Genomic DNA, 13547 nt, shown 5'->3' on the forward strand with positions numbered 1-13547 from the left:
GTCTCCACCTTAGTCTCCTATTTCTCTGACATCATTTGCCATGCACCAACTCCAGATCACCCACTATACATAGCCAAACAGAACCACTTAACATTCCTCAAATTTGAGATATTTCATGCTACTCTTCCTTTGCCTGGAATGTCTTTGTTTGCTCAGTTATGGTGCTAATCTTCCTTCAAAGTTTCATGCAAATGTCACCTCATTTAAGACACCGTCTCTGATTACCTTGAACAGAAACGAGGGCTGTTCCTTCTGTATTTCTCAAACACTATAAAATTCCCTAGGAAATCAGACACAGTACAATTATTTTTGTCTACATGCTTTTCTCCCATACTGTCTACAATGACTTTCTTTTTCATGTTTTATTTTTTTATCCTGAGCACCTAGAATTGTTCTTGGCATCAAATGTTTGCTGATTAAGTGGGAAGCAAACAAACATACCTGTGCTGGTCTCACCCACGCCAAAGAACAAGGGATAGCCTGAGCAGGAAGCTTTGTGTAGCAGCACCTTCAAGAGACAAATATATGAATATTTAATCATATTTTAAAACTGCATTTTATGGAATCTCTTATCCCTTTCTTTAAAAAAAAATTAAGTATTTTTGGCTGCACTAGATCTTCTTGCTGCATGTGGGCTTTCTCTAGTTGCAGCAAGTGGCAGCTACTCTTCACTGCAGTGTGCGGGCTTCTCACTGAGGTGGCTTCTCTTGTGAAGCACAAGCTCCAGGCATGCAGGCTTCAGTAGTTGTGGTTCAAGTCTTTTCCACTTCTTAAGTTTTTTACACCATTTAAGAGTATTTAATGCATGCATTTTTAAATGAAATGTCTTAACACTTCACACTAATGTCTAAGAAAGAAATCTGTAAAACATAACAGTCTTTGAAAACCATGAAATTAAAATATAAGTGGAAACAGTCCAAACTTCATGATATATAAATGCAACTCTTATCATGACCCAAAGCAACATTTTCTTAATAAGAGAATGAAATTTAGTCCCATGGTCCATTCAGATTCACAATCATGTGAGAGAAAACACAGAGACTATAATCCAACTGTGAAACTAAATGACCATTTGCCAAACCTGCACTAAGAAGAAAGGGGTAGAAAGGAGGGAGGCACGAGAAGAGGAAGAGAGGTCCTCACTCCCCCACAGCTCCAGCATTATGGTTCAAACCTAAATTGTTCTTAATGAATTTATTAACTCACTTGAGGAACCTCAGGGAAGACTTCTGAACAGTTCCAATGTTTCCAAAATCTGGATAGAACACTTCAACTTCCTGTTTCCCGAGAATTCGATGGATAATGACCCGATACCACCACTTATCCTCGGAAATCCTTACACAACAGAGATGTCCTGGCTGGATAAAACACTCTGGCATGGCATATCGATCAGACACCAACTGATTTGAATAACAGCGCCTGCAGAATTCCATAAAAGAAATCCATAGAAAAAGAAAACAATTAAAGATCATTTTTACTGATGTATCAAGAGCAGGAAAGACTTGGCAAAAGGCAAAGAAAAATTCTCACTTTTTCTGATTTGGTAATGCTTATTATTGATACCAATTAATTTTCTTTTTCATATCTAAATCCTTTCTCTTTACCAATAAACTTCTTCAAATAGAAATTTACTAAGTGATCATTATGTAACATTATACCAAGTATTCTTGGCATACATATATATATAGTGATATAGTATATAATATGGTGATATATATAATATATAATACATATAATATAGTGATACAGTCGACTTAGAAAAAACAGTATGCTTTTGGAGAGATACAAAATAAATTACTCTTATATGTAACACCAATGTAAAAATCAGATTGCTATTCAAGAATAAATCTAGTGAATGAAAACATAAACATTTTACACAGTGCTTACTAACAAAAGACATCATTGTTCAACAGAGAAAAGATAATTTAGAGCAGTAGTTCTCCAAGTACAGTTTACAAATTCCTGACACACTTTCAAAAAGTTCGTAAGATCAAAGCTATTTTAACATATTGTATTATTATGAAAATAATTATTTGCTCTTTTCACTAGGTTAACATTTGCATTGATGGTATAAAAGGAATGGTGCCTTTGCTTTTACAAAGTTTTACAAAAGGGTAAAACTCCAGGTGCCTTTGCTGAATCAAGCCAGCGGCATTCAACTGTACTAGTAGTCATTTATTTTTCACTGTCATGCATTCCAATTAAATTTTTTTAAAAAAGAAAAAAAAAGGCTAACTTCACTTAAGGATGTCCAGGATAAAGCAATAAAAATTATTAAGTGTATTAAATCTCAAACACAGAGTGACTATCTTTTCAATATTCTCTGTAACAAAAAGGGAAGTACAAGGAAAATACTTCGTAAGTTGCCTTAAGGAAAAGCACTTATGGATTTCAGTTGTGAACTGAACTAGCTGCTCTGTGTGTGTGTATGTGCGTGTGGAGTATAGTTTTTAGTTGGAAGATGAATAAGACACTATTAAACACATTTTTGCTTGAAAGGTCCACTCAGAAACTATGTTTATTCAGATTTGGGTATTTGACACACACTTTCTCAAGAATGAAGTGGGCTTTTCACTTCCAGGAAAACACTTACAGTATTTATTGTCAATGCTAAAATTCAAACGTTTCCAATTAAAATCAGAATTTTCGAAATGTTACATCTAGCACCTTGAGCTTGACAGTTTCCTAATACATAATACTCTTCTGATGATATCAGAGATACTAAAGAGTGTGATTTTTTAAAAATGTATCATGTGATGAAACATCCACATTTGGAAGATGTATGTAACTCCCTGCACCAGTATTTTCCAAGAGATTAATGCATGATGTTTTAAAATCACAACTGGTGGTAAAACTGAGGGTCAGTTCCACTGAGTCCACACTTAGAAGGTCTCTGTGCTTCCTTATAGAGTGCAAGGCGACAAACACACTCAAGGGATTAGACCTGATAATTAAGAGTGCCTGAAGAACTATAGATGGAGGTTTGTGACACTGTACAGGAGGCAGTGATCAAGACCATCCCCAAGAAAAAGAAAGGCAAAATTGTTGTCTGAGGAGGCCTTACAAATAGCTAAGAAAAGAAGACACGCTAAAGGCAAAGGAGAAAAGGAAAGATACCCATTTGAATGCAGAGTTCCAAAGAATAGCAATCAGAGATAAAAAAGCCTTCCTCAGTGATCCATGCAAAGAAATAGGGGAAAACAATAAAATGGGAAAGACCAGAGATCTCTTCAAGAAAATTAGAGATACCAAGGGAACATTTCATACAAAGATGGGCACAATAAAGGACAGAAACAGTATGGACCAAACAGAAGCAGAAGATATTAAGAAGAGGAGGCAAGAATAAACAGAAGTATTATACAAAAAAGATCTTCATGACCCAGATAATCACAATGGTGTGATCACTCACCTACAGCCAGACATCCTGGAGTCTGAAGTTAGGTGGGCCTTAGGAAGTATCACTATGAACAAAGCTACTGGAGGTGATGGAATTCCAGTTGAGCTATTTCAAGTCCCAAAAGATGATGCTGCACAGTGCTGCATTCAATATGCCAGCAAATTTGGAAAACTCAGCAGTGGCCATAGGACTGGAAAAGGACAGTTTTCATCCCAATCCCAAAGAAAGGCAATGCCAAGGCATGTTCAAACTACCGCACAATTGCACTCATCTCACACACTAGCAAAGGAATGCTCAAAATTCTCCATGCCAGGCTTCAACAATACATGAACCAAGAACTTCCAGATGTTAAAGCTGGATTTAGAAAAGGCAGAGGAACCAGAGATCAAATTGCAAACATCCATCGGATCACAGAAAAAGCAAGAGAGTTCCAGAAAAACATCTACTTCTACTTTATTGACTACTCCAAAGCCTTTGACTGTGTGGATCACAACAAACTGTGGAAAATTCTTAAAGAGATGGGAATACCAGACCACCTGACCTGCCTCCTGAGATATCTGTAGGCAAGTCAAGAAGCAACAGTTAGAACTGGATATGGAACAACAGACTGGTTCCAAATTGGGAAAGGAGTACATCAAGGCTGTATACTGTCACCCAGGTTGTTTAACTTACATGCAGAGTACATCATGTGAAATGCCGGCTAGATGAAGCACAAGTTGGAATCAAGATTGCCAGAAGAAATATCAATAACCTCAGATATGCAGATGACACCACCCTTATGGCTGAAAGTGAAGAGGAACTGAAGAGCCTCTTGATGAAAGTGAAAGAGGAGAGTGAAAAAATTGTCTTAAATCTCAACATTCAAAAAACTAACATAATGGCCTCCAGTCCCATTACTTCATAGCAAATAGATAGGAAAACAATGAAAGAGTGACAGACTTTATTTTCTTGGGCTCCAAAACCACCACAGATGGTGACTGCAGCCATGAAATTAAAAGACACTTGCTCCTTGCAAGAAAAGCTATGACCAACCTAGGCAGAATATTACAAAGGTTTGCCGACAAACCTTCGGCAAGGTTTCCCTGCTGGCTCAGACAGTAAAGCGTCTGCCTGCAATGCAGGAGACCCTGGTTCGATCCCTGAGTTGGGAAGATCCCCTGAAAAAGGAAATGGCAACCCACTCCAGTACTCTTGCCTGGAAAATCCCATGGACAGAGGATCCTGGTAGGTTAAAGTCCATGGGGTTGCAAAGAGTCAGAGATGACTGAGTGACTTCACTTGCTGATAAAGGTCCGTTTAGTCAAAGTTGTGGTTTTTCTAGTAGTCATGTATGGATGTTAGAGTAGGATCATAAAGAAAGCTGAGTGCCAAAGAATTGATGCTTTTGAACTGTGGTGTTGGAGAAGACTCTTGAGAGTCCCTTGGACAGCAAGGAGATCCAACCAGTCCATCCTGAAGGAGATCAGTCCTGAATATTCATTGGAAGGACTGATGCTGAAGCTTAAGCTCCAATACTTCAGCCACCTGATGCAAAGAACTGATTCAATGGAAAGGTCCGTATGCTGGGAAAGACTGAAGGCAGGAGAAGGGGTGACAGAGGATGAGATGGTTGGATGGCATCACCAACTCAATGGATATGAGTTTGAGCAAGCTCTGGCAGTTGGCAATGGACAGAGAAGCCTGGCGTGCTGCAGTCCATGGGGTCGCAAAGAGACACGACTGAGCGACTGAACTGAACTGAATGCTTACTCTAATAATGCTCTGCTACTGCTGTTTTGAAATTCTTCATTTTTAAACAAGATTTATTTAGTATTTATCTAGTAATTCAGTTTCGCACTGGAGCCTCCAATTATATAGCTAATCCTGGATCCATTCAAAGTGCAAAGTTAGAAAATGGATTTTAACATAGTAGAGTTTTAAAAGTTCAAATTTCATATTACATCTAACCTTAAGAAACCCATATTACATCTAGTCTTAAGAAACCACTACTTGTCAAGTTTTCATATACTATCAAAAGAGTATTCACAATTTTCTGAAAAGGCTGTTAAAATACTCTTTTTCCCAACTATGTACCTATTCGAGGCCAGATGTTTTCATAAACTTTCACCAAAAGAATGTATCTCAAGAAATTAAAGACAGAAGCAGATACTGAAATACAACTTTCTTCTAGTAAGCCAACTACAGCTATTTGCCATAAAAATATTATTTATATTCAGAAAAATGAACTTATCATGATTTTTAAACAATATTTTACATTTCGCAGTTTTATTTTTGGTACGATAAATACTGATAAACAAAGGCTCTCCTGAGTGCTTAATTTTTAAAACCCCTGAGACCAAAATATTTGAGAAGTGACTTAACAAGGTACATGAAAAATACATTGAAAATAACAGATTCCTACCGCATTTCAATCATCATGTCCTCAAGTAACTCTGATGAATCCCTGCTATAGATTCGGATGTAGAATTGACTAGGAGAGATGATATACTCCACAAAGACACCCACAAGGGTACTGGTGTCTAATGGGGGCAGTCTGCATAACTTCTTGTCCTGCACAGCATCTGGTGGGATGTCATGATTTGCCATTGCCAAGTTGAGCTGGGATTTGTTAATTTCTACTTGCTACAAATTAAAAAAAAAAAAAAGACACCACTATAAATCTTTGACATGTCAAACTTTGGCAATGTTTCTTAAAGTATATTTCATGAGTTACCTTTACTAGAAACACCTGGCAAATTATAAAAATGAAAATTCTTAGGCTTTAGCCCAGATTCAGTGATTCAGAATATCTGGAAGTGAGACCCACAGTTATGCCTTTAAAACAATTTCCAAGATGATCCTTACCTACCTTAAAGTATAAAAAGTACTGTCTTATAGTACATAAAGAAAGTTAAAAGTGTGTCGCACACAACTGCCCTGTAAAACACTGAAAACATGGTGCTTAGGGTGAACTAAGTTACAGCCTAAATAAGATACAGCCTCATCCTAACCAATCCTACCAACAAAGGCAACTTTAAAGAATGGATTAAATTTCAGACTACTCTTCCAACCAAAAATGGGGCTTCTCAAACACTTTCATTCTAAAACACACTATTTTCCTTTAGGCTTTTCTATCATCCTCTAGAAAATACAGCAGGCTCTCCAAACAAAATGTTTTCCTTCCATGAAGGAAGCCAGGTATAAAGGGCAAAAGGGAAGAAGAGGAAGCAACTAATTTCTTAATGACAAAATAACTAACAGGAGATGAGAACACTAAAGCGGAGAAGTGTGTGTGTGGAGATCTAATAAAAGAGAAAAGCACCCTACAACTGAGGCTAGGTGCAGGGGCAACGTGCAGCAGTACTGAGAATACAGCTACAGCCAAGCTTCTCAGTTCTTCCCTCTGAAGCCCTGAAGGGTTTTCAGGCCTACAGAAACACATGGACAGAGAATCAATGTCTGTCAATCAACGTCATCCTCAAACAACAGTCAAGTCTTCAAAGCCAACTGAAAACTTTGAAATGAGACTCAAGGAAAGCGAGTTACATAAAAGACTGAAAACCAGTATAAAAGCTGTCTAAGATGACTTCAGACCAAATTTCCGGTCTTGTCTAAGAAATCATATGTCCAGAAATAAGACTTTTTCTCAAACAGAAATTTTGTCTACAGAAACACTCATTCAGTCACTTTTCATAATGCTGAATCTCCAGTACATGAAAACACACACCAAACCATACTCACCAGCTGCAAAGGTTTTACCACCAGATTAGGCTTCTTAAAAATCTTCTGTTCTGGTTCCTTATGGTTTTTTGAAGGGCAATCCCAAGTAGTCTCCTTGATAACAGCAGTAGACAGTGAATTTCTAGGGGGACTGGACACACAAGCTTTGGCTTCTGTTTTCTTATCTGATTGAACTAAACATGACTTTCTGACTGATGACACAGCTCCATCTGAAATGACCAATAGAGAAGCCTATGTGTATCTATTAAAATAATCTGTAAACTATTACTAAGCACAGTCTATGTGCCAGGCACTGGGCAGATGATGATAGATATGAACCTATCTTTGCAGGCCTTTCAGTGTGGAGAGACACAAGGGAAGCTCCAGATGGGAGCAAATCTTACATTATTTATGTTGGGGGCGGAGGTTGGAAGAGACGTCTGGTAAGGGTTTTTAAACTTTGGTGAAAGGTTTTATTTTTCAACATCCTGATTTCAATTTATTTCTTGTTCAATTTTAGCTGAGAACATTCACTGCTGCTTAATGTACAATATAACTACTTGTACTACTAATGTACAACGGAACCTCAATGCAGGCAACCACTTAGTATTCCATTATACAATCTCTTGATTTTTAGGGAACTCCCAAACCAATCACATATTTTGTTCAAATTTACATGTTTATGACAATTATAAGAGGTTGACACACTAAAATGGATTCCAGATAGGCATAAAACCATAGTAGCTCCTAAAGAAATACACTAGTAACTATACAAAGATGTAGGCACAAGGATATTAAACACTGTATATTTTATAATACTAAAAAAGGGATACTCTCTACATGTCCATTGATAGGAGACTGTTTAAATGGACTATAATGTAGTTACATAAAAGAATTACCCACTACTCAGTGCTCAACAACTGAGTTAAGAGCCACTGAATTACCTAGTGTTTCCCCATGAGAGCATCATTTCAGAAAATTTACTTCTTCAGAATTATTAAAAAATCTAAACCATGAAGAAATAAACTTAAAAAACTCAGATTTTAATACAGCAGCCTTATTACAACATACAGCATCAGGAAGGAGGTCATTATATATGAAACATTTTCAAGGCTAACATGTGATCTGTTCGGTTGATGTGGTTACAATTAAGATTGTTACCTAAATGATACTTTCTTTTTCCTCGTCCTTACAGAGATTAATTAGACATCAGGTTTGCATCATACTGTAATACAACTCACCAGATGCTAGAGGCTTCATATCAGCATCAAACACCAGCAAGTCTTGTTCTCCTTCCCTGAACTCAATATGGAGAATGTCGCTAAGTGCTCCAACAAGCTCTATTACATTTAAGAAGCCCAGTTTTTTGGGTGAAAGTTGCTCTTTAAAAATTAACTGTCACAAAAACAAACAAAAAAACAAAACGGGACTATAACATATACAGATGCTTCGTGGACAATGCTTTAATTTGGACTTGGACTCCAAACTAAATTTGTAGGGTTGAGTAAATTCAGGCCTTCAATAAACACTTGCGTCTATGTGAATATAATACAAACCAAGCAACCTACAATCCCTCACCATAAACTTCTAGGCCAGCTTCAAGTTCCTTTTAGAGCATATGGTAATTAAAAACAAAATTAGAAGACATTTTTTACCTCTCATTTTTCACAATGTATGATTATAAAGCAAAAGTTTTTTAAAAAAGAGGGGAACACACAAAATACAGAAATCATAATAAAACTGTTGATATTTCTCTATGTTCACAGAAAGAATATTCACTACCACTTTTCACATGCAATAAAGTAATACTATTTTTAAATGTTTCCTTAAAACTATGCTTATTATTTCACCCTTGAAGTTGGGATAAATAGGCAAGTGTAAGTGCATTTTCTATAGCACACTGATTTTCTTACCTTGGAAAAAAGAAGAATTGTACCAAATAGGGACAGAAGAGAATATATATAAAATAAATAACAAATATGTCTGGTTTAAACTGCACGGTGAATTAGTTAAGTTTGTCCTTGCTAATTGAGTGAGTGTGTGTTCAGTTGCTCAGCTGTGTCCGACTCTTTGTGACTCCACAGACTGTAGTCCTCCAGGTTCCTCTGTTCATGGGGTTTCTCAGGCAAGAATACTGGAGTGGGTTGCCATTTCTTCCTCCAGGGGATCTTCCTGACCCAGGGATCAAACCCACGTCTTCTGTGTCTCCTGCACTGGCAGGTGAATTTCTCACCATTGAGCCACCTGGAAATTCCTTGTTAATCAAGATCTCCTACGAAAATGTCTGAATTCTTAAATCTTTTGTCTCCCTAACCAAGGTAAAGCAGTTGAGCTAACCATGTTTCTTGCTCTCTTCCTTTTGATTAGGTGTTGTGCGGGTGGGTTCAGTCACATTCCAACTCTTTGCAACCCCACAGACTGTAGCTCACCAGGCTCCTCTGTCCATGGAGTTTTCCAGGCAAGAATACTAGATTGGGTTGCCATTTCCTCCTCTAGGGGATCTTCCCGACCCAGAGATTGAACCCACGTCCCTTGCTTCTTCTGCATTGGCAGGAGGATTCTTTACCACTGCACCACCTGGGAAGCCTAATTAGGTGTTGGCAGGAAATAAATCCTTGCCCTGACTTAATCACCTTGGAGCGGATCAGAGGAACACAGAGTGCAAACAGTTTTAAAGGACTGACCCTTGACAAAGGGTGTGATGTCTTTGTTTTAGAGGCATTTTATTGAGACAAGGCAAAACAATTAGATGTTCAGGAGTAGTGCACAATGAAAGAGATGTCAAACCTGTTGCTTTATCATGCATTCCCTCTTTTTTATAACTAAAGCAAACAAACAAACCCAACTTTCTGCTTTAAGGGAAGAGTCAGAAAAATAAGCCAATACATTTTCCCTCTTCATAATAACAGAAACAGCTACCAGAAATCTAACTGTAATAAGAGAAACTGAATGTTGGCTTACACATATTCATTAAAAAGACAACAGACCATCAGACTACAAGAGTATAACTCCATCTGTCTTAATCTGATACTCCTATGTTTCCACTCATAGGTATAACCAAGTTGGTAAGTTCCAGCACTGGAGCTTATTCATATTCCTCGTTATTTACTGCTCATGTTTACCTTAAGCAGAGAGTAACTCGGAGGCTGATGCTTCTCTCTGCTTGTTTTAGTCTGTAAGTTGTGTACCATCTGTGCCATCTGTCTGATGCTCAAGAGTTGAACTATAGATGGAATCTGAATTCTCTGAAACAATTTCTTCTATCGCTTCTTCCGCTGTCTCTGAAAAACTGATCCTCGGCTTTGCCAGCTCACTACTATCTTCAGGAAGCACACCTTTCCAAAGACCATAGGTTTTCCTACCATAATCAGCCACAGCCTCTGTGTTCCATCTTCAGAACCACTGGCATAGAGTTCTCCATCAGACCTAAACTTCACACAGTGAATGGGACCAAAGTGTCCTTTGTAGGATTCTAATTCATCTTCACTACTATAATCATATTTATAAGGTTTAAAATCTTCACTTGCTGCTACAAGAAATTCTCAGGGTGAAGAGATGCAGAACTGATGGTTGCAGGAACTTCAAAGGATTTGAGTCCAAACTTATTGCACTATGAAAAGCAACAGATGGTCCATACGTTATTACCAGGCATTCCCTTGGGAATTCTAATAAGACATCAAAACTTAAGAGATTTCACCTCTGTCATAGTAGTGTGAGCCCAAAGTAGAACAGTTTTATCACCAGCTGAAAGGATCACAGCACCACAGAGCCTTTTTAATACCAGAGGTACGACCATTGGTTTCCTTAGGTTCTGTCAGGAAGACCATCTTGTCATCGTCCTTGGACCTGAAGAACATGGACACGAACAGCACCCCGCAGGCATCCTGGCATCCTGAATGCTGAACACCGACCTGCTGCATCACATGGCTGTCAGCATACCAGCCAACTCAGTTACCCTCAGGGGCTCAAGGGGCTTGGTACTCACTGGCCCTGCCAGTTCTATCTCCACCTTCTCAGTCACTGCCTCCAAGCCCAAAGGGCGGGATTTCTGCACTGCATACTTCTTGTTGGTGTAATGCTCTCAGATCCAAGTCAACTCTTTATGACTTCTCCCAGGACACTTGCACGGAGAAGGCGATGGCACCCCACTAAGCAACTTCACTTTCACGTACTGGAGAAGGAAATGGCAACCCACTCCAGTGTTCTTGCCTGGAGAATCCCAGGGACGGGGGAGCCTGGTGGGCTGCCGTCTATGGGGTCGCACAGAGTCGGACATGACTGAAACAACTTAGGAGCAGCAGCAGTAGCAGGACACTTGCAAATATGATGCCAGTATCAGTCAAGTCATAGTTTAAAACGGTCATTATATAGCCAATCATGAATATCCTGAGAGAAAAAGAATTGGTAGAGGACAGAGGAAGGGTAGTAATGAATTAGATTTGGTACCTCTACCTACTTCTTTGTACATTACATACTATAGCTTCTTTCCTTTTTATGTTCATTAGTCTCTTTAAGGGTTTCTTTACCTTCTCTGTAAGTGCCTAGTACTATGAATGTGCAATTCAGCTGAACATAAGACTAGGCTGGGAAGGATTTTTTTAAATATAAGTTATTGATTTTTTTAATAAGTGATACTCGGAAGTTTTTTAAAGGTATATAGCAAAAACTAAGTCTCCAGTCCACTGCCATTTCTCAGCTGACCAGGAGAGCACCTCCTTGGAGGTAACCACTGCTAGCAGTTTCATGTGGAAACCATCACCAGCAGATTCTTGTGTGAAACTTGCCAGAAATTGTCAAAACTTAAATACAGATCATCCTTCAGCATAATAGATTAAAACTGTTATATTTTTTAGTGCATTAATACAGAGATATTTCCAAATCAGTACATGAAACATAGGTGAGTTTTGCTTTGTGATCCTCAGAACCTTTTAGTAAATTAGTTTAGTCCACCAACTGATAAATCAGACATATTGTCTTAAAGCCTTTGTTATGCTATCTTCTCTATATACTCCCACCATAAGTAAGGAAGCAACTGACATTTATTTCTACTTCCACTCTCTCCCACCTCCAATCCATTTTAGTTATCTTATGTTTTCCTAAGAGTTTATATTTATGCCTTCAAACATATTACATGATTTAATTTTCTCAGAGTAGATTTTGCAGATGATTATTTTCATAGTGCAAACTCTATTTTTTGCAAATTGGTAGCTGGACCCAGAGGCTTGATCAGACTCATACTCCACCTCTTTAACAAAACTATTGGTGATATCGTATTCTAAAAAGAACACATAATGTCTGGTTGTCTCTATGTTGGTGCTGTTATCGGAGCCATTACTAGTCAATGCCTATTTACTATTCATTGAAAGTTTTAATACAGTGATATTCTAACTCTATTGATTCTTTTTTATTATTTAGTTGGAATATTTTATAGAGATATGGTCCCCTCATCTGTTATTTGGTTACCCATTTCTACCAGTTCATTCAGGAAAGCCAGGATAAGTGCCTGGCTCTTTCTCTTTGTTTACCATTTTTTAAGAAAATGAATTAGTTCTCTATCATCTTCCATGATAACCAATTAGTTTTTAACATCATATGAATTCACAAAATTAAAAATATTGGATGGGCTTCAAACCACTGTAATTATTATCCTTACTGAAACTTGAAATAACACTTCAAGTGGATTCCTAAGTCTTCCTGATGTGAACCTAATCTTTAATAGTCCTTGGTAGTCTGGAATGATAAGATGTTCCAGGCTCAATTTATGCAGTTAGAATATCCTTATATATCCAATTTAGGCGATCTCATAATTACCCCCCTATATGTCATAATTATTAACATGAGCCAAAGAATGCTCAAACTACCACACAATTGCACTCATCTCACATGCTAGTAAAGTCATGCTCAAAATTCTCCAAGCCAGGCTTCAGCAATATGTGAACCGTGAACTCCCAGATGTTCAAGCAGGTTTTAGAAAAGGCAGAGGCACCAGAGATCAAATTGCCAACATCCGCTGGATCATGGAGAGAGCAAGAGAGTTCCAGAAAAACATCTATTTCTGCTTCATTGACTATGCCAAAGCCTTTGACTGTGTGGATCACAATAAACTATGGAACATTCTGAAAGAGATGGGAATACCAGACCACCTGACCTGCCTCTTGAGAAACCTGTATGCAGGTCAGCAAGCAACAGTTAGAACTGGACATGGAACAACAGACTGGTTCCAAATAGGAAAAGGAGGACATCAAGGTTGTATATTGTCACCCTGCTTATTTAACTTATATGCAGAGTACATCATGAGGAACGCTGGGCTGGAAGAAGCACAAGCTGGAATCAAGATTGCTGGGAGAAATATCAATAACCTCAGATATGCAGATGACACCACCCTTATGGCATAAAGTGAAGAGGAACTAAAAAGCCTCTTGATGAAAGTGAAGGAGGAGAGTGAAAAGGT

The 13547-nt window shown here is 38.1% G+C and overlaps 1 protein-coding gene and 1 pseudogene across 2 annotated transcripts in view; both read right to left on the reverse strand.

Annotated features, from left to right (window-relative positions):
- Positions 1-13547, reverse strand: part of TDRD5 (tudor domain containing 5) — an 85158-nt gene that overhangs the window by 26073 nt on the left and 45538 nt on the right. Inside the window, exons 6-10 of one of the 2 annotated variants that reach the window (XM_055418803.2) lie at positions 8338-8491; positions 7118-7326; positions 5799-6019; positions 1207-1419; positions 442-508 (exon numbers count right to left, since the gene is read on the reverse strand). In XM_055418803.2, the coding sequence (XP_055274778.2) occupies positions 442-508; positions 1207-1419; positions 5799-6019; positions 7118-7326; positions 8338-8491 (864 nt within the window). Of the gene's footprint in view, positions 1-441; positions 509-1206; positions 1420-5798; positions 6020-7117; positions 7327-8337; positions 8492-13547 lie in introns of those variants that run through there. The other variant, XM_088845032.1, reaches the window with a different exon arrangement.
- On the reverse strand, positions 10265-11016 carry LOC148775106 (serine-threonine kinase receptor-associated protein pseudogene; annotated as a pseudogene).

This window comes from Moschus berezovskii, chromosome 17 (genome assembly GCF_049115385.1).
Source record: "Moschus berezovskii isolate FMDL1 chromosome 17, NW_MosBer_1.0, whole genome shotgun sequence".
Lineage (NCBI taxonomy): Eukaryota > Metazoa > Chordata > Mammalia > Artiodactyla > Moschidae > Moschus > Moschus berezovskii.